Below are 25,026 nucleotides of genomic sequence, written 5' to 3' on the forward strand. Positions count from 1 at the left end.
CTGAGTGAGAGTACACAATGTAAATGCAGCATTATGTTAGTATACATTCTGTGCCACCGTGTATACAGGCTCATGAGGGAGACAAAGAAGACAGGAATGAAAATGCAACTCACTCTCGAGTGTATCAGTTTTCTTTAATCTGTGTTATTATCTCCATATATTTTTCTCAATTCTGTATTAATACCATTATGATAGATGACCAGATAACTTATTTATCTTCAGCTTGTCAATTCTAAATCAGTGTATCAGGAAGTTATCAGAAACCAGTGTTTGCAATAGTGATAGGATCTGTCAAGGAAGATCTAGAATATCCAATATTTTTCTCATCACTCCTAATCAAAAGCCTACTTTATCTCTAACATATACAATATTAACTTCATCTGATTGAAAACCTCATTCTGAGGTAGCATACTTTATTGTGTTCTTAGCTTTAATTTTTAAACAGCTTCCCCTCCCCCCCTCCCCTCCCCTCCTCCCCTCCCCTCCCCTCCCTTCCCCTCCTTTCCCTTTCCCTTTTTCCCTTTCCCTTTCGCTTTCCCTTTCCCTTCCCTGTCGAGACGGAGTCTTGCTCTGTCACCCAGGCTGGAGTGCAGTGGTGTGATTTCAGCTCACTGCAACCTCCACCTCCCAGGTTTAAGAAATTCTTCTGTCTCAGCCTACCCAGTAGCTGAGACTACAGGCACACACCACCATGCCTGGCTAATTTTTGTATTTTTAGTATAGACAAGGTTTTGCCATGTTGGTCAGTCTAAATAGCCTTTTTATATTGTGTTATAATCACATATTTACTTACTTCCTGGCAAAAAGTACAGGTTGCACTAAGAAGACAGGTTTTGTCCAGAAAAAGAGGAAAACCTAATTACTTTCTTGCTTTCTATCTAGCCTACACGTTCTTTCTGGTTCAAGCTTACTTATCTTTAATACTCAGTGCCTGCTATGAAATATCTATTACTAATTTTCTGGTTACTTTTACTCCCTTTGAACGATATAAGCCTTTCTATTTAACTCTGCAACTGTAAGCTTGATATAATGTGCCTTATTTATAAATAGCAGAGGTTCCAATATGATCTTGAAAATTGCTTAGGACATACACTACCTGAATATAGTATTTATTTATTCCATTGAGGTGACAAAGAGTATGGGTTGCTCTAAGAGGACATGTTTTGTCCAGTAAAAGAGGAAAACCTAAGCAGATAGAATATTTCTACTTTTGGATGTTATAATTGGTTGGACAGAGTATTAAACAAAGATTATTGTACACAACTATGCAACTGGATATTATGATATTAAGTGGGAATTTTGAATCAGTTGGTCAAAGTTCTCTTTAGAGCATCTTTTACTTCTTTGTTCCTTAGGCTATAGATCAATGGATTCAGCATAGGAATCACCAGGGTGTAAAACACTGAGGCCATTTTATCAGTAGCCAAAGTATGACTGGACTTGGGTTGCAAGTAAATAAATAATAATGTCCCGTAGAACACAATCACCACTATCAGATGAGAGCTACAGGTGGAGAAGGCTTTGTACCTTCCTTCCTTTGAATTCATTCTGAGAATGGCCACTAGAATAAACACATAGGATATGAGAACAATTGAGAGGGAGAAGAGCAAATTACAGCCTGAGAAGATCAAAATTATTAATTCTAACTCATGTGTGTCAGAACAGAGTAATGACATCAGAGGGATAGAGTCACAGTAAAAATAACTGATGATGTTTGAGCCACAGAAGGACAGTTTAAATAACTTAATTGTGAGAAATAGTGACACAAATGTGCTATAGAGATAGGGAACGAGTACCAGCACCCAACACACTTTCTCTGCCATGATGATCACATACAGAAGAGGTTTACAGATGGCTACGTAGCGATCATAGGCCATTGCTGATAGAATAAAGAGCTCAGTGATGATGAAAATCTCAAAGAATGCTAGCTGAGTGGCACACCAATTGTAGGAAATTATATTTTTGTTCACTATGAAGTTTACCAACATCTTCGGGGCAATAACAGTGGAGTAACCAAGATCAGTAACTGACAAATGTCTAAGGAAAAAGTACATGGGGGTTTGTAGCTTGGAGTCCAAGTAGGTCAAGATAACCATGCCCAAATTGCCCATCACTGTGGCCAAGTATACGATGAAGAAGAGTCCAAACAGTGGAGCCTGCAGCCCAGGATTGTCTGTAATCCCCATGAGAATAAATTCAGTCACCTTGGTCACTGCGGTGTGATTGTGCTTCTCCATATGTTTCATCTTGGTGACCTGTGCAAACTATAAAATCAGTATTTATTGTATTTGAAACACTATCTTCTAAGAAAATTAACAATATGACATATGAGCCATAGAGGTATTTCCTTTATTTCAAATTCTAAATAGAGACTTCTCTTTCCATCAGGTAAAAACCACACAAAACTACACTCACATTCGTTAAAACTTTGATAAAGTGTGAATTTAAAGGGGAAAGATATTTTGAAGTTGTTGTTTTGATGTAGCTACTCTGACCTGCTTTTTTTGACCCAAAGTCATTTTTAGTATGTAAAAATAGCTACCACTTCTGTTTCTGCTTACCACAATTTTCAAGTAGTTTGTAAAACAAATATCTACACCTAAACCATTGAATTTTACATTTTTGCTATTGAAAGGAGCAAGACAAGATTTTCCAAACTGTTGATGGAGTAATGAATCAGGCAGTAAGTAGCACATCTCTGACCATTCTATACATGTCAATACTTCTGTCTATGAATTCAACTTGTTTACCCAAAACAAAATTTATGCCATAATTTGAGAATTTTGTTAATAATCTCTATCTTGTCTGCATTTGCCACATCTGAACATTTTGCCTATTGAATTCCTCCTTCTGCTGATCCCCCAGTTACACATCATTCTTCTGCAGAAAAAGGACCTTGTCATTCTTACAATTTATGAACATTTAAGAGAGAATCATAAAAAAGGGCTCAGCGAATAGTGAAATACAAATGAATGTGCTAGGCAATTTTGCAAGTGTCTTACAGATATTAACTCATATGATCTACACAATAACACTAGGGCGTAGTCAGTAATACCATCCCCATTTAAAAGAAAAAGAAACTGAGGCACAAAGAGTTGGATAACTTAAAGATCATTCACATTATAAGTTGTAATGTCAGGATTCAAATAAAGTCATTCTGCCTTCAGAATATGTTCTCATAAACACTGTAACACACCACTTCTCCATTAGAGACACCCTTCATTGGTAGGAAATGAGAATGAGACAGGGAAGACACAAGGTAAATAATGATAGACAAGATCTTTGGTAAAATAGATGACTGAAGCATGAAGTAATTTGAAAGCTAAGGTGGCATAAACAATGAATAGCACCAAGTATTGGGGACTGTATAAACAGGTCTGTCTGCACATCTGTCCTATTGATGACAGAACAGTATATTGCAAGGGAGGAAATAGTTTTGCAGAGTATGAGACCCTTCAAGATTTTGGGTGACAATCTACTTTAAGGATGTACCCTTAGACATTTTCTAAGACCAATGTTTCTACTTACCTCAATGGAGAGTCTGCTTTGCTTTCTACTGCTTTAGGTCTCATAGGTGGCTACAGAATGGATTTAAATTTTTTCTACCCCCTTGAGACTCATTGTGTTGTTGTTTTTCAACATTAAACAAACTGTCCATAATTACCCGAGGGAAAGTGCCTTGGATATCTGTTGGTTATTCTCTGAATGTTCCATTTAGAAAAAGTCATAAGTACTTATGCCTCTGTCTAACTGAATAAATAAATTATGCAATATCACTAAAGACTGGAAATCACAAATGCCAGTTTCATCACTGCATGCAAATACTACATATGTAATCCCCAACAAGTCACAAGTAAATGGAATAATGACTTTCTAGAAAAAATGTTATGCAATATTTGATAATACATCCATTGATCAAATATGTTTTGTTGAATATGTAATTATAAACTGATATAAAACAATTTGTTATAAACCTTATTAGGCTGAGATAAAATAAGGTTTTATTATTTTTTATGTCAAGAAATCAGTGGTAAATAATTTCTTCATTTGTTTATTATTTATCTCTGACTGTTTTTAAGAATTTTTCTTTGTTATTGGTTTTCAGAAATTTGATTGTAATGCATTTTAGCATAATTTCCTTTTGATTTACCCCACTTGGAATTATTTTAGCTTTTTATATGTCCAGGATTTTTTTTTAAATACGTTTAGAAAAAAATTCTGGCCACATTTCTTCCTGTGTGTTTTCTGCACTATATAATCTCTTCTTTCCACTTAGACTTAAAATTCAACATGACTGAAAATAACTTGTTATTGTTGTAGACGTCGCTAAGACTTCATTGTTTTTGTTCAATATCTTTTTACTCTGGCTTTATTTTCAGTGGTCTTCATTGTTGACTGTTTATGTAATCTTTTGTTCAGTGTATAATATGCCATTGTCCTCATTCCATAGATGTTTTTCATATCCAATACTCTATTTTTGTTTAGAAGTCCCATATCTGTTGTTTCTTAAATCTTCATTTTTTTCTCACAATGTTAATGTTTTTGTTAAATCATTTGGTATACTGAACATGTTCATAACAGTTGTCTTAAATCTCTTGCCTGCTATTTCTATCATTATACCATTTCAAAATCTATTTGAATTAGCTCCAAGATAGGGTCACATAGCCCTGCTTTCTCAAATGCCTAGTGTTTGTGATTGGATGGTGAATATTGTGAATTTTGTGTTAATGAGTGCTGTATATTTTTCTATTGTTTTCCGAGAGAATATTAAGTGTTTTAAACAGATTAGTCAGCAGTATTTGACACTCGTTTTCAAGCCCTCAGAAGCATTTGGAGTAACATTTGCCTCTGAAATCTCTAGTGGGTGCCCCGTTATTGATCAAGGGTGATACATTCCAGCTTTTTTGGAACTCGAATGTCTTCCTTCCCAGTGTGATTCCTAAGAATTGTTTAGCTTAAACTTCTTAGGTCATTCTTTGAAAAGCCTTGTGGACATTTGATATAGCCATGCATAATTTAGAATTCAGACTCATTTCAAAGGGATCTTGAAATGGAGGAAAGGATGAAAAATAATAACAAAAATAATACATGTAAGAAACAAACAGCAATAAGTAGAAAGTATGTCTTCTAACATCTGTAATTATTTTTAAGTTTCAACTTTTATTTTAGACACAGAGATACATGTGCAGGATTGAAACATGCGTATATTGCATGATACTGGGCTTTGAGATACGGTTCCCTTCACTCATGTAAGGAAGCACAGTACTCAATAATTAGTTTTTCAACAGACACCCTTCTCCCACTTCACCGTAGTCCACAGTGTCTTTTGTTTACATGTTTATAACCATGTTTGCTCAATGTTTAGCTCTCATTTAAAAGTGAGAACATGCAGTGTTTTGTTTTCTGTTCCTGCTTTAATGATGGCTTCTAACTGCATCATGTTGTCAAAGAACATGATTTTGTTCTTTTTTGTGACTTCATAGTACTCCAGGATATGTATGTAACTTATTTTCTTTATCCAATCCATCACTGATTGGCACATAGGTTGATTTCATGCCTTTGCTATTGTGAATAGTGTGATGATGAACATGTGTCTTTGTGGTGGAATGATTTATTTTCCTTTTGGAAATATAGCCAGTAACAGAATTGCTGGGTCAAATGATAGCTCTACTTTAAGTTTTTTGAGAAATCTCCGAACTGCTTTTCACAGTGGCTGAAATAATTTACATTCCCATCAGCAGTGTAAGCGTTTTCTTTTCTAGGCAGACTTGCCAGTATCTGTTTTTATTTATTTTTTAATAATGGCCATTCTTACAAGATCAGATAGTATCTCATTGTGATTTTGATTTGCATTTCTGATTATTACTTCTGATTAGCATTTTTATTTGTTTGTTGGTTACATGTAAGTCTTCTTTTGAAAAGTAACTGTTCATGTCCTTTTCTGATATTTTAATGGGTTTGTTTTTTGCTTGATGGTTTGTTTACGTTTCTTAGAGACTCTGTATATTAAACCTTGATCAGCTGCATACTTTGTGAATATTTTCTCCAATTCTGAAGTGTCTGTTTACACTGTTTATTTTGCTATGCACAAGCAATTTAGTTTAATTAAGTCTAACTTGTCAAATTTTTGTTTTTGTTGCAATTTCTTTTGTAGACTTATCCAAAAATTCCTTGCCAAGGCTGAGGTCGAAAGACTATTTCCTAGATTATCTTCTAGGATTTTTATAGTATGGAATTTTACATTTAAGTCTTTCAGCCATCTCGAGTTAATTTCTGTGTGTGGTGGAAAGTAATGAGTACAATTTCAATATTCTGCATATGGTTAGTTAGCCTTGTCAAAGATCAAATGGTTGTAATTGTATGGCTTTATTTCTGAATTTTCTCTTTTGTTCCAGTGATACGTGTTGTAATGGTATTGTTTTTTAGATTACTGTAGCCTTACATTATAGTAGTTTAAAGTTTGGTTGAGTGATGCCTCTGGGTTTTTTCTTTTTGCTTAGGATTGCTTTGGCTATTTTGGCTCTTTTTTTGACTCCATATGAATTTTAGGATATATATTTTTCTAATTCTATGATGAATGATGCTGGTAGTTTGACATGAATAACACTGAATACATAAATTACCTTGACACTATGGTCACTTTAACAATGTTGATTCTTCCAGTCTATGAGCATGCAATGTATTTCCACTTGTCTATGTCATCTCTGATCTATTTCAGGAGTGTTTTGTGGTTCTCTTTGTAGAGCTCTTTTGCCTCCTTCACTAGCTGATTCCTTGGTACTTCATTTTCTTTGTGGCTACTGTAAATGGGATTGTGTTCTTGATTTGACTCTTGGACATTTAGGAGCCTCTTGGTGGAGGCTTTAAGGTTTTCTAGGTACAGAATCATATAATCAGTGAAGAGAGATAGTTTGACTTCTTCTGTTTCTACTTTTATGCCTTTTTTGTTGTTGTTCTTGCCTGATTACTCTGGCTAGAACTTGTAGTGCAATGTTAGATACCAGATCTTTGTACATCTGGTAGAATTAGGCTGTGAATTTTTCTAATCCAGGGCTTTTTTTTTTTATTATTCAGTTTTAAAACTCAAAATTGGTCTAGTCAGGGTTTTAATATATTCCTAATTTAATCTTGGGATAGTGTGTATTTCCAAGAATTTATCCATTTCATCTAGATTTTCCAATTTGTGTGCACTGAGGAGTTCATAGTGTTCTGAGGCTGTTTTGTATTTTTATGAGAACAATGTAACATCACATTTTCATCTCTGATATAGCTAGTGGTCTATCAGTCTTGTTCAATTTTTTCAAAGAATCAACACTTGGTAATTTTTGTGTCAATTTTTCTGTCTCAGTTTTGTTCAGTTCTTCTCTAACTTTTCTCCTGCTAGCTTTGGAGTTGATTTGTTCTGTTTTTATTTGTTTTTTTTCTAGTACTTGTAGGTGCAAAGTGCCATTTTTATTTTGAGATCTTTCTAACTTCTTATTGAAAGTATCTAACACTATAAACTTTCCTCTTAACATTGCTTTAGCTATATCCCAGAGATTTTGGTAAGTTGTCTCCCTGTTTTCATTAATTTAAAAGTATTTTTTTAAATTTATGGCTTAATTTTAATTTTGATGTTCACCTAAGAGTTATTCAGAATAAAGTTGTTTAATCTTCATTTGTTTGTTTCATTTTGAGAAATCTTGTTGATGCTAATTTCTATTTCTATTGCACTGTAGTGTGAGAGTGTGCTTTCAATTTTTTGAATTTGTAGAGACTTGCTTTATTACTAAATATATGATCAATGAGAAGAATGTCTATTCTGTGGTTGTTGGGTGGAGTGTTCTATAGATGTCTATTAGATCTAATTGGTCAATTGTCAAGTTTGAGTCCAGAGTTTCTTTGTTAGGTTTCTGTGTTGATGATCTGCCTAATGCTATCAATGGGGAGTTGAGGTGTCCCACTATTATCCTGTGGCTAAGTATTTTCATAGGTCAAGTACAAGCTGTTATATGAATCTCGGTTCTCCAAAGTCGACTGCATATTTGTTTAGGATAGTTAAGTCTTCTTACTGGATTGTGCACTTTATTATCATGTAATGACCTTCTCTGTCCTTGTTATTGGTTTAAAGTCTGTTTTATCTAACATAACAAAAGTGGTTCCTTCTCCTTTTTATTTTTCATTTGCATGGTAGATCTTTCTTCATCCTTTTACTTTGAGCCTGTGGGTGTTAATACATGTGAGATAGGTCTCTTAAAAATAGCAAATTGTTGAGTCCGTCTTTTTATTCACTTTGCGACTCTATGTCTTTTAAGTGGAGCATTTAGCTCATTTACATTTAGGGTTAGTATTTATGTGTGATATTTTAACCCTGTCATCTGTGCTCTTAGCTGGTAGTTATGCAGACTTGATTGTGTAGTTGCTTTGTAGTGTCTGCAGGCTGTGTGTTTAAGTGCATTTTTGCTTAAATGCAGTAAGTGTCATTCTTTTTTTTTTTAACCATAGAATGGATATTTTTTATTAAAATGTCACAATGATTATTTCCTTAAAACAGAATAATAACTATTTTAAAAATAAATTCAATTATTGTAACATCAGGAATAATTTCTTTTTTCAGTGAGAAACAATCTAACAAAGGAAAGACAACTTTTTTAAAAAAAATAAATGTGTCCTAGAATTGATATTGTCTATGTAGGAAGTAGCAGATAGATTGCAAAGCATTTAGAAAAGGAAATTATTTAAGTCACTTTATATACTGGGTACTTTTCTAGGAGCAGGTGAGATATTACTGAATAAGACACAGTCCTGGCCATTTGGTTCATATCAGTAGAAAAGATGAGACACTATCCAAATATAAGTAAGATCGCAGGCATAATATAATCAACGGGTGATAAACGAAAGGGTGTGGACTGCTTTGGGCACATCATACCCCTCAAATAAAATTTATAATTCTAAAGTCATTGGAGCCAGCATTAGGGAAAAGGGATAATCAGAGAAGGCAGTGCGTATTACTATGGTCTCTAGCATTCCCTCACATTGCTTTGTGGAACTCGAAAGCCTAGAGGTGTTTCTTTTCTTTTTTTTTTTTTTTTTTAATTTCATGTTTAGGACCTTCTTGGAGACTTTTCGCAAGCCTGGTCTAGTTGAAACAAATTCTCTTGCCTGAGAAGGATTTTATCACTCAATCACTTCTGAAGTGAGTTTGGTGAAATATGAAATTCTTGGTTGAGACTGCTGAAAATAGGCCCCAATTTCTTCTGGCTTGTTTGATTCCTGCTGAGATGTTTGTTGGTAGGCAGTTGGGATTCTCTTTGTATGTGATCTGACTCTTTTCTCTGCCTGCCTTTAATATTTATTTTCTTTTCTCACGTGCTCTGTCCCAGGAAGGTGGGACTTTATTTATAAATAAAGTCCCTGATGGGCTGCTGCCTTTTTATCAGAGATGCCCTGTCCAGCAATAAGGGAGTCCAAGATTTATTTTCTTTTGTATTGACCTTGGTGAATCTTATGACTATGAGCTTTTGGGATGGTTTTCTTGTGTAGTATCTAGCTGGCGCTTTCTGTATTTCTTGAGTTTGAATATTAATCTCTCTATCGAGGTTAGAGTAATTTCTGTGGACTATGCCCTCTTATGTATTTTCCAAGTTGCTTATTCCTTCTCCTTTCTCAGGAATGCTAATAAGTTGTAGATCTGATTTCTTTATATAATCCTATATTTCTCAGAGGTTTTGTTTATTTTTAACCTTATTTTTATTTTCTCCTCAGACTGAGTTGATTCAAAGAACTGGTATTTGAGCTCTGTGATTCTTTCCTCATTTTGATCTATTCTGCTGTTAATACTTTAAATTGGTTGGTTCGTTCTTTCTTTCTTTCCTTCCCTCCCTCCTTTCTTTCTCTGTTTCCTTCTCTCTCTCCTTCTTTCTCTCTCCTTCCTTCTTTCCTTCCTTCCTTCCTTCTCTCTCTCTTTCTTTATCTCTTTTTCTTTCTTTCCTTCTTTCTTTCCGTCCCTCCCTCCTTTCTTTCTCTCTTCCCTTCTTTCTCTCTCCTTCCTTCCTTCCTTCTCTCTCTCTCTCTTTCTTTCTTTCTTTTTCTTTCTTGATGGAGTTTTGCTCCTGTTGCCCAGACTGGAGTACAATGGTGCAATCTCAGCTCACTACAACCTCCTCCCCCCAGGTTCAAGCTGGGATTACAGGCATGCAGCACCGCACTGAGCTAATTTTGCATTTTTAGTAGAGACTGGGTGTCTCCATGTTGATCAGGCTGGTCTTGAACTCCCGACCTCAGGTTATCCACCCACCTCGGCCTCCCAAAGTGCTGAGATTACAGTTGTGAGCCACCGTGCCTGGCTCAAATTGGTTCTTTCTTAAAATGTCTGTATCATATTTCAGCTCTTGAACCATTTTACAGAATTTCTTAGATTTCTTAGATTGGGTATTAAATTTTTCCTGAATTCTGATAATCTTTATTGCTACCCAGATTCTGAATTCTATGCATATCATTTCGATCATTTCTGACTGATTGAAAAACTGTTCCTGGGGAGCTAGTGGCCTCACTTTGAGGTAAGGGGACACCCTGACTTTTTGAATCGCTGGAGTTCTTGTGTTAATTCTTTCTCATCTGGGAGAACTGTTGTTCCTTTAACTGTGATGTAAGTTGAGTATAGTCAGTTGGTATTGTTTCTAGATGTTTTCAGAGGGCCAAGGCTCAGTACAGAGTCTTTATCTGTGGCTAAATTCTTGCCCTTTGTTTCATAGGTGGGTTTAATAGCAAAATATTTTGGGTGTTGTAGTTTGGTGCTGCTATCCAGTAGATGATGCTTAGGAGTAATGGGCAGTAGATAAGCTCTGACTCGGCTGCATGAACTCTTTTGTATTGTCTTCTGTGTGTCTGCAGTTTGAAGGGGAGATAAGTAACCCCTCTCACTAGCTTCACTCCTGGACCTTAGAGGAACCCCTTCTGATCCTTGGAACTATACCTGCATTTATTTTGTTAGGTGTTCCAGGCCACAGGACTCCCTTGGGCAGAAGCTTCATCAGGGAGATAGGCCACCTCCTTCCAAGACCAACTGTGCAGAAGACAGCACAACCCATACCAATGTAAGACTATTAACTTGTGCATTCCACCCCCTCAGTCCTCTGAGAATGTAGGGTACTCTCCCAGGCAAGTGCAAGCCACAGATCTTGGATTGGTTCTCCCAACCTGCATGCCACAGCCCTGGGGCACCAGAACTGGCTCACAGCTTAATTCTCTTTACCCTTGGGGTTGGGTTCTGAGTGTCCTAGAGGATCCAAAATGTTCCTACCCCACCAGTTACATACTGAAGTGGAGCAAAACATTCAGGCTGGGCAACAGAGTCTGCACTGTGCATACACTTCTGTGGGGTAGCCAGACAGAGGCCATGGGAGGGGCTGGAAGGTAGGAAACTTTGCAGAACAGATATCCCCCAGTTCTAAGGGGGAGCTGGCCCTGCTTTCTCCAAGCCCAATAGTCAGCTGGGAATAGAGCTTCTCAAAAGGAGATTTAGAGCCCTAGGGGATGGGCACCTATGGCCATGTTTCAGTGGAGCTCTTCCATGCACAAAGGCCCCCAGATCCACTCCAACGAAGCCTTGTCTCTGTCTACTCTTTGGATAAGTTCTCCTGCCAGCTCAAATGTTCATACATGGCATGGGGTTGCCTGTAGCTAGGATCTCAGAGATTCAGTGAGAGTGAGCCATCCCACAGTCCTTTCTCTGACCCATTCCCCAGAAGCTGTTTGGGGACTTGGAACTAGCTCTATCATTCAGGTATTCCACTCAGGCTTCCCAGCTTTCTCTGTCTTCAACTTCAGAGTGTGCATTACTTTTCCATAACTCTTGTTTTCTCTCTGAAAATCTGTTCATACTATTTGGTTTAGTCATAATTTGGTCTCTCTCAATGGGAGCAGAACTTTTTGGCTTTGTCTAGTCAGTCATTTTGCCCCACTCCTGACTAATCAATACCTGTAGTTACTTTAAGTATAAATGGATTACATTATTGATTCAAGAGGCAAAAATTGTCAGAATGAATTTAATAAAGAAACATCACCCAAAATATATGCTGCCTGAAAAATATTCTCATAATTTACATTGTTGTTTTAGTTTTAGAGAATACAAAAAAAAATATTGAGAACATAACTTGTCTAAAAAAATTAAAGAAATGAACACATATTTTATCGATATAGAGTTTAATAAGTGTTTATGTGGCAAGAAATATGAGCTTCTATGGCATAACTAAAGGACATATTGAATCAGAATCAAAGGCTGTTGGTAAGAACTTGATAATTGAGATATAAAACTTGAAGATGAGTTTGCCTAAAGAAAATGAAAAGCCTATTTGTCTGTGTTATACTCAGTTTTTGCTGTGGAGCCCAAATAATGTATTTATATGTACTAGAAATATTTATTAGTGACATTTACCTTTATCATAGCTTCCTAGAACAATATTTCATATTGATCATTAAAATACAAAGTTTTCGCAGCTTCATAAAAAAGCTACAAGAAGGCATTTTTTTTAACCTCTTTGCTCCCTACACTGTAGATCAAGTGGTTAAGCATGGTAATTACTAAAGAGGAAAACATAGAGGCAATTTTATTATTATCAAAAAAGGGAGTGCATTTGCACTGCAAGCACATAAAGTGTAGAAACCCACAAAACACAATCACCACTATCAGACAAGAAGCACATGTGAAGGTTTTTTACTGATCTCTACAGAATGCATTTGACAAATAGTTAATAGAATCGGCATGTACCAGAAGAAAGAATATCAAATTAAGTACTGAAAATGGTGAGATCATTTCTATTTCTCATGCATGTGAGCATACCACGGCTAACAAAGAAACATCATAACAGTTGAAATAACTTATGACATTAGAACCATAGAAGGTCAATGTAAAAATCTTCATAGTGACCATCAGAGCCTAAAAGGTACTATAAAGGCATGGAATACCCACGAGCACATGACAGAGTTGCTGAGCTATAACTTTTTTTTTTCTGAGACAGAGTCTCGCTGTGTCGCCAGGCTGGAGTGCAGTGGCACGATCTCGGCTCGCTGCAACCTCCGCCTCCCGGGTTCAAGCAATTCTCCTGCCTCAGCCTAACGAGCAGCTGGGACTACAGGTGCACACCACCACGCCCAGCTAAGTTTTGTATTTTTAGTAGAGACGGGGTTTCACCATGTTGGCCAGGATGGGCTCGATCTCTTAACCTCGTGATCCGCCCGCCTCTGCCTCCCAAAGTGCTGGGATTACAGGCATGAGTCATAACATTTTATACAGAAAGCTATGGAGGTCCACATAGTGGTCATAGGCCATGGCTGATGATACGAAAAGTTCAGTGATAATGAACGTAATGAAAGCCACCTGCGTGGTACATGCATAACAGGAAATGGCATTTTGAGCCACAGTATCTTGGCATAAATGACCTTAGAATTATCAAGATCAATAAAACTCAGGTACCTGGTTTAAAAAATACTAAGTGTTCTGTAGATCCAAGTTCACGTTGTTCAAAATGATTATGCACTTTTTGCTCACCACTGTGAATGTGTACATGATGAGGAAGACCCCAAAAAGGGGGAGCTGCAGCTCAAGCCACCTCATGATTTCCATCAGGATGAATTTAGTAAGCACTGTTAGATTCCTTTGGCCCATTTAGTCCAGTTATCTCTTCTAGGAAGAAAGAGAGTGGTTGTTACATGCTTTCATGTAATGTCATCCAAACAAATTATAACATTTGTAGACAAAAGGTTTTATTCACAATAGGAAATAAACATTATTTTCAGATCTGATTCTAAAACTAAAAACAAAGAAAAGAAACTTCTACTACCAAAAGAAGGAACCTATATGAAAGACACACATAATTATGATGTAGATTAAACTCTAAATATCAAAAATGTTTGGAACACAACAATTGATAACAAAATTATATAGGTGTTAGTATAGAAATGCTAGACTTTATTTCATCTACACAGTGACATCACATTTTTTTTTTTTTAGTATGTTTCCATGTTTGCCAAAGAATTCTTGTGGAGCTGTGATATTATTAAAGAGTGAGATAGAGAGCATGAAACTACTGCAGTTTAAATTTTAGTTTCCCTCACTTGCACTTCCTGGTTAGGGATTTAGCAATAAATTCACAAGTCATGTGTCTTTATAAAAGTTCCTAAAGCAAAGATACTTTAACGATAACCAATTAAGCTCACTTTCTTTTCATATTCTGACTTCCACCTTATCACACTTTATCTAAGAAAATATTGCCTTAACATGTCTGCAGGCATTTGTAGGACCCAGTTAACAAGGGATTGAGTTAATGATACTTTGATGTTTAATGGGTATATTACGTGGTTCAAAATCAATATTTATTATTAAATAATGCTATCTCTTTTGGTGTAGGAATGATCACTAAGAACACTCTTACCACCAAATGTGCAGAGATTCATCTGGAATTTTATTAATACAATTATATTTATAGATTTTATGATCTTTTTGACCATCAGTTTATGACTAAAATTTTTATTATTTTTTCTTTCTAAATATTTACATATATTTCAACTTAAATGTGGAATTCTTTTAAGAAAAAAGAAAAACTCCCAAACATATATAAGCTTAATGATAACCAACATGTACATCTATTCCTACTAAAATATTTGTTAAGTGTCAATATATAAGGATTTTTAGTATTTAATTTTACATGTTTTCTTTCCTTTATGATAACAATGTAAATACATAGGGTTTACAGGACATTTAACACATCACATATGAATTACTATTTATTTCTAATATTGCCCAATAGAGTACATATCATTACACTGTAATTTTCAAACATTTCCACTGATAAGTACTGGTCATCTCTAATTAATGTGGGACATGAACAAAAGAAATGCAACAGGTTTGATTAAAGTTACTAGAATCTGCTTTAGCCTAATCTCTTTGTCTCTTCTTTTCTACCATTCAGTTTCTCCTCAGTGAAAACATGGAATTCTGCAAGCACGAATTTCAGTTGGTGCAGTAGTTGCTTTTTAAAAAGTTTAGTCAAGTAAAATACGGAATTTAGTTATGATTTAATGGAATGTCAGCTTTAACCCACACAACTGTCGGGTAGAAACGTCTGGAGCCCACCACAAGGTCCAAACCTGTAGCTTAGAGGAGTTAGAGCACTCACACCTTGTGGAAGTTCGCAGTAACTGATTAGATTTATGTCAAGATTTTGCTGTTCTGATTCAGGAAATAAGAACAGGGGAGGAGAGCAAGGGCAGAGATTGGAGTGCTGCTGGCAACCTTTCTTCCCAGAGGAAGCTGTCTTTTCTTTCTTCATTAAATTCCACTCTGTCTTTTTGGCTCTTTCCTCTCTTACAAGTAAGAACCATAAGTATAGCATTTTTGAAAACATTCATTTGAACTTAAAAGATGTCAGGATATACCTCAGTGTGTGATGCTCCCCTCCCTGTGTCCATGTGTTCTCATTGTTCAACACCTGCCCATGAGTGAGAACATGTGATGTAGAACCTAACTCACAGAGCTGTTATGATGGCTAAATTAATTGAGACATGAAGAATCCCTAAAATATAGTACTCAGTAAGTGTGAGATATTATTATTACCTGGTAATTTCTATGACCATCCTGAAAATTCATTTTCAGTACAACAACAATACGGTAGTCTTTACAATCACATGACAATGTACTATGCATTGATTCAAGTTTCTTTGGCTGCACATGGGATTTTATTTTATGATGGTGAACTAAGGAAATATTGTAGACACTGATACTTTCAGTAGAATCTTAGGAGTACTGAAAAGAGTAAAGGAAATCAAAATACATAAGAAAGTTAATGAAAGCAACCATGTTCAAAAGGCAAGATAATGACATCACTACATACAGATCACACCTGACTTGCATGTTGAAGGTCTGTAGCTGTCCAAGGACATCTGCAACAGCCAGCAGATAAATACAGTATGGTATAGTGTGTTTTATTACTTTTATTTCCTTTGTTCAGGTAGAACAATCAACAGATGGAATCAAACAGTGAAGCCAATGAAAATATAATGCATTCTATGTAGTGCATATTGATAAAAATTATGAATTGTCAACTCAATGAGAAAGAGACTATAAAGTTAATTCATCATAAAATGGTTCTCTTACCCAAAGATGTAAAAACAACTGGAACATAAATTTTGATCACAGATTATTGCTCTTTTTAGATAAAAAGGGGAAAATCCATGAAAAAAGGCAAGAACAACTAGAGGAAATGTATAAACCTGAGAGTTTCTATGGTTGTCTTCCAAACTGTATTATAATTGATATATCTACTCATGTACACAGAATTGGCTGACGGAAACAATATCAGGTGCTAATCAGAATACAGATTATTGAGCTACAAAGTATGTTCAATTAACAGACTTATATGTGGAAATAAAGGCATTGATAAGGAAAAGGGGGATCCTAATGTTTGGAATAGTTATTACTCAAGCACATTTATAAGACATAAAATCATCACATATCATGTAAACGACCAGTATTAAATGCAATGTCAAAATACACAAGCAATAAGTATAAAGGCTAAAACAGATGGAAAATGATTATATACAAAAAATACATTAAAAGAAACATACAGAAACACACACACTGCAAATTTATTACAATACTTAATAAACACACTAGAATCCTTGCCACTCCCTTCTGTAATGACTACTGTTTCCTACTCCTACCCAGCATACTAGCTTTCCTTGTCTTCCATTTTTCCTTGTCTGTAAGCATCTTGCACATTCTACTGTTATATAAAATGGACTTAGTGTGAATGTAATTAATCGGTCCATCAAGGAAGGCAAAGATTTCTACTGTTGTTTTTTTTTTTTGTTTTTGTTTTTTTAACTAATCTATGTATAGCAATTAGAAGAGTCTGTCATGTTTTAGACATATGTAAATAAATATTGAATCAGTTATGCTTGCTATGTCTTCTGGAGGTATAAAGAGAAAAAACTGATGCCTATAACCTAATTTATAGGAATCATATTGTGCAAAATTTAAAGAAAAATATTACGTAAGTTTTTCCACGTCCTTTGTAGAGCACATTTTACATCTCTGTTTCTTAAACTATAGATCAAGGGATTCAACATGGGGATAACCAGGGTGTAAAATATGGAAGCCACTTTATCAGTGTCAGAGGATTGACTAGACTTGGGCTGCACGTACATGAAAAGCAAAGTCCCATAGAACACTATGACCACCGTCAGGTGGGCTCCACAGGTGGAAAAAGCCTTGTATCTGCCCTCAGCAGAATTCATCCTGAGAATGGCTACAAGGATGAGCAGGTAAGACACAAGAACTATCAGAAGAGATGAAATCAAATCAAAAGCTGCAAAGATTGAAATTATCAATTCAACTTCATGAGTATTGGAGCAGAGTAAGCGTAACAAAGGGAGGCAGTCACAGTAGAAATGACTAATGACATTGTAGCCACAGAAGGATAACGTAAAAATCTTTAAGGTGACTAGGAGAGAAATGAATGTGCAGTAGAGATAGGGAATTGCCACCAGCACCTGACATACCCTTTCTGACATGATTACCGTGTATAGCAGAGGGTTACAGATGACCACATAGCGGTCATAGGACATTGCTGAGAGAATAAAAAGTTCATTACCAATGAACACAAGAAAGAAAGTTAGCTGTGCTGCACAAAAATAATAGGATATTGTATTCTTATCCACAACAAAATTTACTAACATTTTGGGTCCCACAGCTGTTGAATAACCAAGATCAGTGAGTGCCAGGTGCCTGAGAAAAAAGTACATAGGGGTTTCCAGCCTGGAGTCCAACTTGGTGAGGATGATCATGCTCAAATTTCCTATCACTGAGATCACATAGATCATGAGGAACAATGCAAATAATGGTGCCTGCAGCTCAGGAATATCTGTGATTCCCATGAGAATGAATTCATTCACCACTGTTAGATTGTGGTTTTCCATCCAGGTTCATCAGAAAACCTATTCTGGATAGAGACATTAAGATAGTCAATATCTTTCCTTTATTATCTCCTGAGAAATGTTTTAGTATGCAAAGGTAACATGAATAAGTTATATCTAAATTCACAATTTGTGACATTTAAAAACAAATGTATCTCTCACAAATAAAAACATGTTTAAATATAATTCAAGAAAGAGATAAGACAGGTCAGCAATTTTCATTTGGTTTTGATTTTACTCATCCAACGACATTTTGCAATGTCTAGAGACATTTTCTTTTTCACAGTTTGGAGGTGGGCTACTGTTGCATCTAATGGTTAGAAGCCAGTAACCTGCTAAACATTGTACTATAATCGATATTGAGCCCATCCCAATAATCAGCCCCAAATATCAGTAGTGCTAAGGTTAAGAAACTCTGATTACATACATAAGTAGATGATTGATAGATAGAAAGATAGACAGATAGATAGATAGATAGATTATGGATGATCAGATAGATTCATATGAGAAAGAGAGAGAAAGAGATACAGATAGAAATTCGTATCTGTATATATATATATTTTTTAAAGTTAAATACTTTAAAATATATATATATATTTTATATATATATATATATATATACTCTTTTATATATATATATATACTCTTTTCCTTCCATTGCCCAAGCATCTCTGAGCAGTAGTGCATAGCTGGCTGGGGATGCTGCACACTTGCCCAGTAGGTTTGGCTGAGAGGCTCTGCTCTCCCATTCCTTCTACACACTCACCCCAAAGCCCCTCTCCCAATTCATTCCCTTGCCCACTTTCCCACAGCCAGCAGGCTCTGATGCCTCCCCCATCTCAGGCTTCTAATTCTTAGCTTGTTCTGCTGCTGCTGCCTGCCACTTGGGGGAGAGAGTGGGGTGACTCAGCCAGGCCAGGATGACTCACACTGCCAGTATTTTTAGCAGCGGCCAGGAGCTCTCTAGTGTGCCAGCCACCCCCCTCCTCCTGCTTGCTATTTCGGAACCGTCACTGGTGATATAAATAGCTCCTCTCCCACGGCCTGAAGCTGCTGCCAAGCTATTTTTGGTTCTGCACAGTTAAAAATAGCTTCATGGAGGTGGGAGGCAAGGGGAGTGGGAGCTGGCCTAGGGAGAGGAGACATCGGGGCATACAGAGCTTCTTAACTTGAATCAGAGTGGGCGAACTAGGATGAGCTCTTCTCTACCCCCTCCCTTGTCCCTTTCTAGATCCTTCTTCCCTTCCAAAGTGCTTCTTTCTATTCCATTCTGGAAAAAGCCAGGGGCTCTTCCCTTGAGCCCAGTACTCCTCCCTTGCTTACTTCACTCCTACTAGATCCCAGGAATCTTGGCCCCCTGCAACTCCCCCATATTCATCCACATAGAATAAGGGGACAGTCAAAGAGGAGGCTCACTCTGAGGCCTGTGGGAACCCAAGCCCTACCTTGATGTCCCAGGCAAACTGTAGCCTATCTCACTTCCGTGGTGACTCTTTCAGCACCACGGACAGCTTCCAGAGCCCCATTCCTTCCGTGCAGATTCGCTCAGATTTCTGGAGGCCAAGGGACCCCCCCCAGTAGACTCCTCTGATTGTGGAGAAGGACACTCAGAATGTCTCCCAGGCAGCTTTAGCATCAGTGGGTGAAGAACACAGGAACAACCCCCCTAGAATATCATACGGAAGGGGACCCAAAGATCAAGGGGTTCTTCAAATAGAAGCTTGAGAGAGGGGTGGATGGGCACATCAGAGGTCAGATCGAAATGAAAGAAGCAACACAGACCCATGTCCAGAAGGAACCATCTCTCTGTCATCCAGGTCAATAGGATTACAGACAGTGGCAGACAGACACATGGACACCGTTCCCTCCACCTCAGTTGTGACGCTTACCGCAGGATGGCCCCAACCTCTGCCAAATGCATAAGACACCAGGATAGGGTCTCCACAGCTTTGTACCCCTCTTCTAAGACATAGGTCTCCTCGACTGCCTCTCCTCCCACTCTACCTCTCTTGCTACCATCCCTTTCCACGAGGAATGGGGAATTCCCTGGTCTCAAACTGCCCTTTTTGATGTCAAAGTTCATCTCCAGGCTTCCTGTGTGACTGGGACTTCCCAGTCCCACTACCCCAATTTTTAAGTGGCCTGATTTCCAGCCCCTTAAGTGATTCCATGCACACACAGCTACTCCATCAAATGAGATTTCAGATAAGAACATTCGCTAGCCCACTTGCTTCTTGCATTATTGAATCCCCAGGTAAGAACGGCATCTCCTCGCCCCTGTAGAGAGCAATCATCTGTGGTGAAAAGAGAAAGAAGGAGGAGTATCGGATAGGGCAAAGGTGACAGGATATGGAGAAGAAAGAAAGGGGAAGCTTCAGGGGTCGGGGCACTAAGCTGAACCGACCACCAAGTACGCTAGGAGAAAAAGAAACGAAGGTGAGAGGTGGAGAGTTGAAGGTGGAGAGGCAGAGCCAGCAGCCCTAGCGCCACAGATGTGGAGAAGGGTAGAGGGAGCCTGGCGAAGTTACAGGGTCCCTGGTAGCTGCAGGCGTCACGGAGGGTCCGGCGAGGCCCCCTCGCTTCTCGGCTGCTCCCCCATCTTGCCCGCCTAGGCAGAGCGGGGAGCCCTGCAGAGCTGTGCGGAGGCAGTCATGCCCCGCCCGCCGCCGCCGCCGCCGCCGCCGCCGCGGCAGTCGCCGGAGGATTCCTGTCCTAATATGGAGCTGGGATTCCCCCGGCCCCGCCCCCGCCCCCGGCCCGCGGGGAGACCGAGGCTGGCAGCAGGGCGGGGGGAAGCGCTCGCTTGGGGGCCGGTAACGGGGTGGAGGAGGGGGGAAGGGATGCCTAAGTGCAGATCCAGGTCCTCGCTGCCCCCCGCGTCCCTGCCTCAGTTTCCCCCTTCAGCAGCTAAGGTTAATTAGCTGACAGGGAAACCAAGAATCACTGCAGCCTAGCGCTTGTGTTGGTTTCTATTCCTGGCTGTGAGAAGACAGGATCAACGCCAAATTCAGCTGGTCCCTTTCCCACTGGACCCCCTTTCCACCCATCCTAGGGACTTAGACCCCCATGAACACCCCCTGATAAACCGCCAAGGCCCGGTTTGGGAAGAGGGGGAGGGGATTTGATTTGTTTTTTGAAAACGGCCAAGGGAATCCCAGGTTGAGTAGTCCCCAGAGAGGAACCCCAGCTGTGACCTGTCCCACGAAGGCCAAGGAAAGTCCTCCTTCACTGCATGTGAACGTGACCTTGTCTGGCAAGTAACGAGGGAGATTTGTAGACAGCCCTGTTCCTACCCATTCCCTCAAATCCTCAGAAAAATTAGTGTCAGTGCCGGCCCCTCTCTGCCCTCTGCAGACTCCTGCCGGGGGCTTCAGGCCGCCCTAACCCTGGCCCTGTCGCTTCCCTCAACTGAACGCGTTCGGACGCCTGGGTCCCCACACCCCATTCAAGCTTTCCTAACGCAGCGCCTGCCTCTCCGCTCAGCTCCCGCCAGGCTCGGCCCCCTCTGCAGCCTCCTGCTCCCCCCTCGCTCGCCCCCCTCCCGCTCTCATTCTACGTCATGGGATGACGTCGGAAGCCGGGCGGGAGGAGGAGCCCCCCTCCCCAGTGAGCGGCTCCCGCTGCAGCTCGCTTAGCCCAGCCTCCCGCTCTCCCGCCCCCCAGCTCTAAAACGAGCCCCCCACGCCTGGCAGGAGCTATATAAGGCGGCGTGAGGCAGGCGAAGGGGGCAGCGCAGCCGAGCGGAGCCCAGGAGAACAGAGAGCGAGCCTGAGCGAGAGACGGGGAAGCACGGAGGAGGAAGCCGCCGGTGCGTCGGGACGGGAGCGAAGGTGCTCGGGCGCCCGAGCTGGAGCTCCGCAGCCGCCGGTCATGTACCGCTCCACCAAGGGCGCCTCCAAGGCGCGCCGGGACCAGATCAACGCCGAGATCCGGAACCTCAAGGAGCTGCTGCCGCTGGCCGAAGCGGACAAGGTCCGGCTGTCCTACCTGCACATCATGAGCCTCGCCTGCATCTACACTCGCAAGGGCGTCTTCTTTGCTGGAGGTGAGCATGCTGGGACTACCGGAGATCCGAGCTGCCGGGAGCCGGAGACCCTGGAGCTGGGGAACCCGCTGGGGCTGCTGCATGTCTAGGGCAGCGTGCTGGCGAGCTGGGGAGATTCGGGACTGTCTATTTTTCCTCCTGAGCTCCCTCCAAACCTCATCTTAGTTCTGAATGAGAGTTAGAGAGCCTGGACGGTATCTCTAACACCAGGGGCCTTAGAGGAGAGGAGAGGAGAGGAGAAGAGCCAGGACAGAGCGGCCTCGGTGCCCGACAGTGCAAAGGCGCTCGGGGAGCTGGGGAGGGAAGCCCGGGAAGTTGCAGGGATGGAGCGGCCTGAATCTAGGGAAGCGTAGCCCTGTCCGCGGTGCTGAAAGGGATTTCCTGTCGCCTTCGGGGGGTGCTGCCCGTGGTGCTGACGACCGCTTCGGCCGAGCAGGGAGCTGTCCACGGTTCTGAACCCACAGTCCGCTTTGGAGCTCTGTCCGCGGTTCTGAGATTCAGAGCCTCTTGGGAGCTCTGACCACGGTTCAGAAATTCAGAGCCGAGGAGGCGCCGATCCGGTTTAGAAGTCTAGGGCTTGCGGGCTATGGAGATACAGCAACAGGTTCTCTGGCCAAGAACTGCGGGCAGCGGGCCAACAGGTGTTTGCAGAGGCAGGTCCATGAGAAATTCCTCTGGATTCTTTGAAACTCAGGCCATGCCTTCCTCACTTCTGCTTTGCCTCCCAGTCTTACTCCTGACTCACCATGTCTTCTCGCCCTGCAGGCACTCCTCTGACGGGCCCCACGGGGCTTCTCTCAGCTCAAGAACTTGAGGATATCGTAGCAGCACTACCCGGCTTTCTGCTTGTGTTCACAGCTGAGGGGAAGTTGCTCTACCTGTCTGAGAGTGTGAGCGAGCATCTGGGCCACCCCATGGTGAGTGCTGAGAGTCATTTCAGCTGAGGCTGGGCATGAAGGGGGCACCATAAGCCTTACACTCCTGAGGAACTGGGAATTACAATGGAGAGAGAGGTTATACCCTGCAAGATACCATAGATCAAAGATTGGCTCCCTCTGTTCTCACTAATGGTCATCTCTTCTTTTCCTTTCTCCAGGTGGACCTGGTTGCCCAGGGTGACAGCATCTACAACGTCATTGACCCAGCTGACCACCTCACCGTGCGCCAGCAACTCACCCTGCCCTCTGCCCTGGACACTGGTAAGGACTCCCTTCTTCCCTCCTCGGTCCAATTTCCTACTTGCTTCCCTTCTCCCCTGCATCCACTGTCTCGCTCAGCCACTCACCCTCTTATCGGTTTTTCTCTTCACCCATCTAGATCGCCTCTTCCGCTGCCGTTTCAACACCTCCAAGTCCCTCAGGCGCCAGAGTGCAGGCAACAAACTGGTGCTTATTCGAGGCCGATTCCATGCTCACCCACCTGGGGCCTACTGGGCAGGAAACCCCGTGTTCACAGCTTTCTGTGCCCCACTGGAGCCGAGACCCCGCCCTGGCCCTGGCCCTGGCCCTGGCCCTGCCTCACTCTTCCTGGCCATGTTCCAGAGCCGTCATGCTAAAGACCTGGCCCTACTGGACATCTCTGAGAGGTAAGCTTGGAGTGTTCAGATTCCAAGAGAAAGGCAGGCCGGAGATGAGGGAACCCTAGATTCTGGAGTCAGGGGCAGGGAGGATGGGGTTTAGGGGGGCAGAGAAAGGAAAGATATGCTAAATGCTACTGCAAGTTTTCTAGAAGTGTAAAACTATTGGGAAGTAAACTACTTTTTAATTAAAAATGACAAGATTAATATCATGTCACTAAAGCAGAGACAGCAGCATCAAATTTCATTATAGAGGCCAAATCCAACCCAAATCTAGCTCAGGGGACTCTGTAAAACCAAGTGCCCTGGTAAGAGTAGAAACGTTATGTCAGTATTACAGGTGTTACATATGTATGACAGACATCACATCAGTAATATATGTGTTGTATCAGTCTTATTATCTGTTTGTATTACAAATGCTATATTACTATTATGAGCATTACATTAGTATTACAGGTGTTAGATAAGTATTACCGTTGTTCCATCAGTATTACAGTTTTTACATTTGTATTGTAGATGATATATTGGTATTATGAGTATTACAGTTGAATTACAGGTGTCAAGACAGCATTACAGATGTTACAACAGTGTTACCAATGTTTTATTAATATTGTGTATTGTATTTTGTATTGTGAGTGTCACAGTTCTATTATGGGTGTTAGATAAGTAGTATGATCATTATATTTGTATTGTGAATGGTACATTAGTGTTATGAGTGGTTATTTTTGCATTTATGAGTGTTACAGTTCTATTAGGAATGTTAGATCACTCTCACAGGTGTTACATTTGTATTATGCATGTTAAAACTGTATATGGATGACCGAATAGGAACAGCTCCAGAGCCCAGTTTCCAGTGAGAGAGATGCAGAAGGGGAGTGATCTCCACATTTCCAACTGAGGTACCAGGTTCTTTTCAATGGGACTGCCCTAGGAGGGCAAAACAAGGCAGGGCAGGTTGCTGCCCCACCCAGGAAGTGCAACTGACTGGAGAATCAGGGACTTTAACTTCTTGGCGCCCTGGTTCAGATACTGTGCTTCTTCCATGGCCGTTGCAAACCACAGTCCAGGACAATGCCACTGAGACAAAAAGCACCCCAAGTTACTAACACAGATCTTAGCGACAGCTATGGCTGGCCAGGTGCCACGAGTTGTTGGCGCAAAACTGGGCAGAGGCTTTGACTAATGGCAAGAGTGCCAGCAGAATGGAACTACCCACCTCCCAGATAGAGGGAGAGCTAAAAGCAGGGAGACAGGTGATATAGCTTGGCAGGTCCCAGCCCCATAAAGACCAGTATATCGAAGCCCTTATGCTTGAGAGTTTCATGGCCAGCACATCAGTTCAGGCTTGACCTGGGACAATCAAGCTCAGTAGGGGAAAGGACATCCACCATTGCAAAGAGGGTTCTAATCTCACCTGTGTCTGTGTAAATTAAAGCCAGAGGAAGCCTACGCA

At 40.4% G+C, this 25,026-nt stretch overlaps 3 protein-coding genes across 3 annotated transcripts; 1 reads left to right on the top strand and 2 right to left on the bottom strand.

Annotated features, from left to right (window-relative positions):
- Positions 1 to 1,304: 1,304 nt before the first annotated feature.
- LOC105706482 (olfactory receptor 8K1) lies at positions 1,305 to 2,246 on the bottom strand. Its single transcript, XM_012436901.1, has one exon. It carries the CDS (start codon positions 2,244 to 2,246, stop codon positions 1,305 to 1,307), a length of 942 nt encoding a protein of 313 aa, XP_012292324.1.
- A 14,767-nt stretch (positions 2,247 to 17,013) lies between these two features.
- On the bottom strand, positions 17,014 to 17,997 carry LOC105709323 (olfactory receptor 8K3). Its single transcript, XM_012441196.3, has one exon. It carries the CDS (start codon positions 17,953 to 17,955, stop codon positions 17,014 to 17,016), a length of 942 nt encoding a protein of 313 aa, XP_012296619.3. The 5' UTR covers positions 17,956 to 17,997.
- Positions 17,998 to 21,662: 3,665 nt separating this feature from the next.
- Positions 21,663 to 24,274, top strand: LOC135270168 (neuronal PAS domain-containing protein 4-like). Its single transcript, XM_064365493.1, has 4 exons — positions 21,663 to 21,997; positions 22,763 to 22,914; positions 23,094 to 23,196; positions 23,315 to 24,274. Exons 1-4 carry the CDS (start codon positions 21,823 to 21,825, stop codon positions 23,584 to 23,586), a joined length of 702 nt encoding a protein of 233 aa, XP_064221563.1. The 5' UTR covers positions 21,663 to 21,822; the 3' UTR covers positions 23,587 to 24,274.
- Positions 24,275 to 25,026: the final 752 nt, after the last annotated feature.

Source organism: Aotus nancymaae, unplaced genomic scaffold (genome assembly GCF_030222135.1).
Source record: "Aotus nancymaae isolate 86718 unplaced genomic scaffold, 86718_ANA_hifiasm-v0.15.2.pri h1tg000059l, whole genome shotgun sequence".
NCBI classification, from domain to species: domain Eukaryota; kingdom Metazoa; phylum Chordata; class Mammalia; order Primates; family Aotidae; genus Aotus; species Aotus nancymaae.

Coding starts and splice junctions, on each gene's coding strand:
- LOC105706482 (XM_012436901.1), bottom strand. CDS start 2,246: ATGAAACATATGGAGAAGCACAATCACACCGCAGTGACCAAGGTGACT.
- LOC105709323 (XM_012441196.3), bottom strand. CDS start 17,955: ATGGAAAACCACAATCTAACAGTGGTGAATGAATTCATTCTCATGGGA.
- LOC135270168 (XM_064365493.1), top strand. CDS start 21,823: ATGTACCGCTCCACCAAGGGCGCCTCCAAGGCGCGCCGGGACCAGATC. Junction 22,915..23,093: donor AGCATCTGGGCCACCCCATG/GTGAGTGCTGAG, acceptor TCCTTTCTCCAG/GTGGACCTGGTTGCCCAGGG. Junction 23,197..23,314: donor GCCCTCTGCCCTGGACACTG/GTAAGGACTCCC, acceptor TCACCCATCTAG/ATCGCCTCTTCCGCTGCCGT.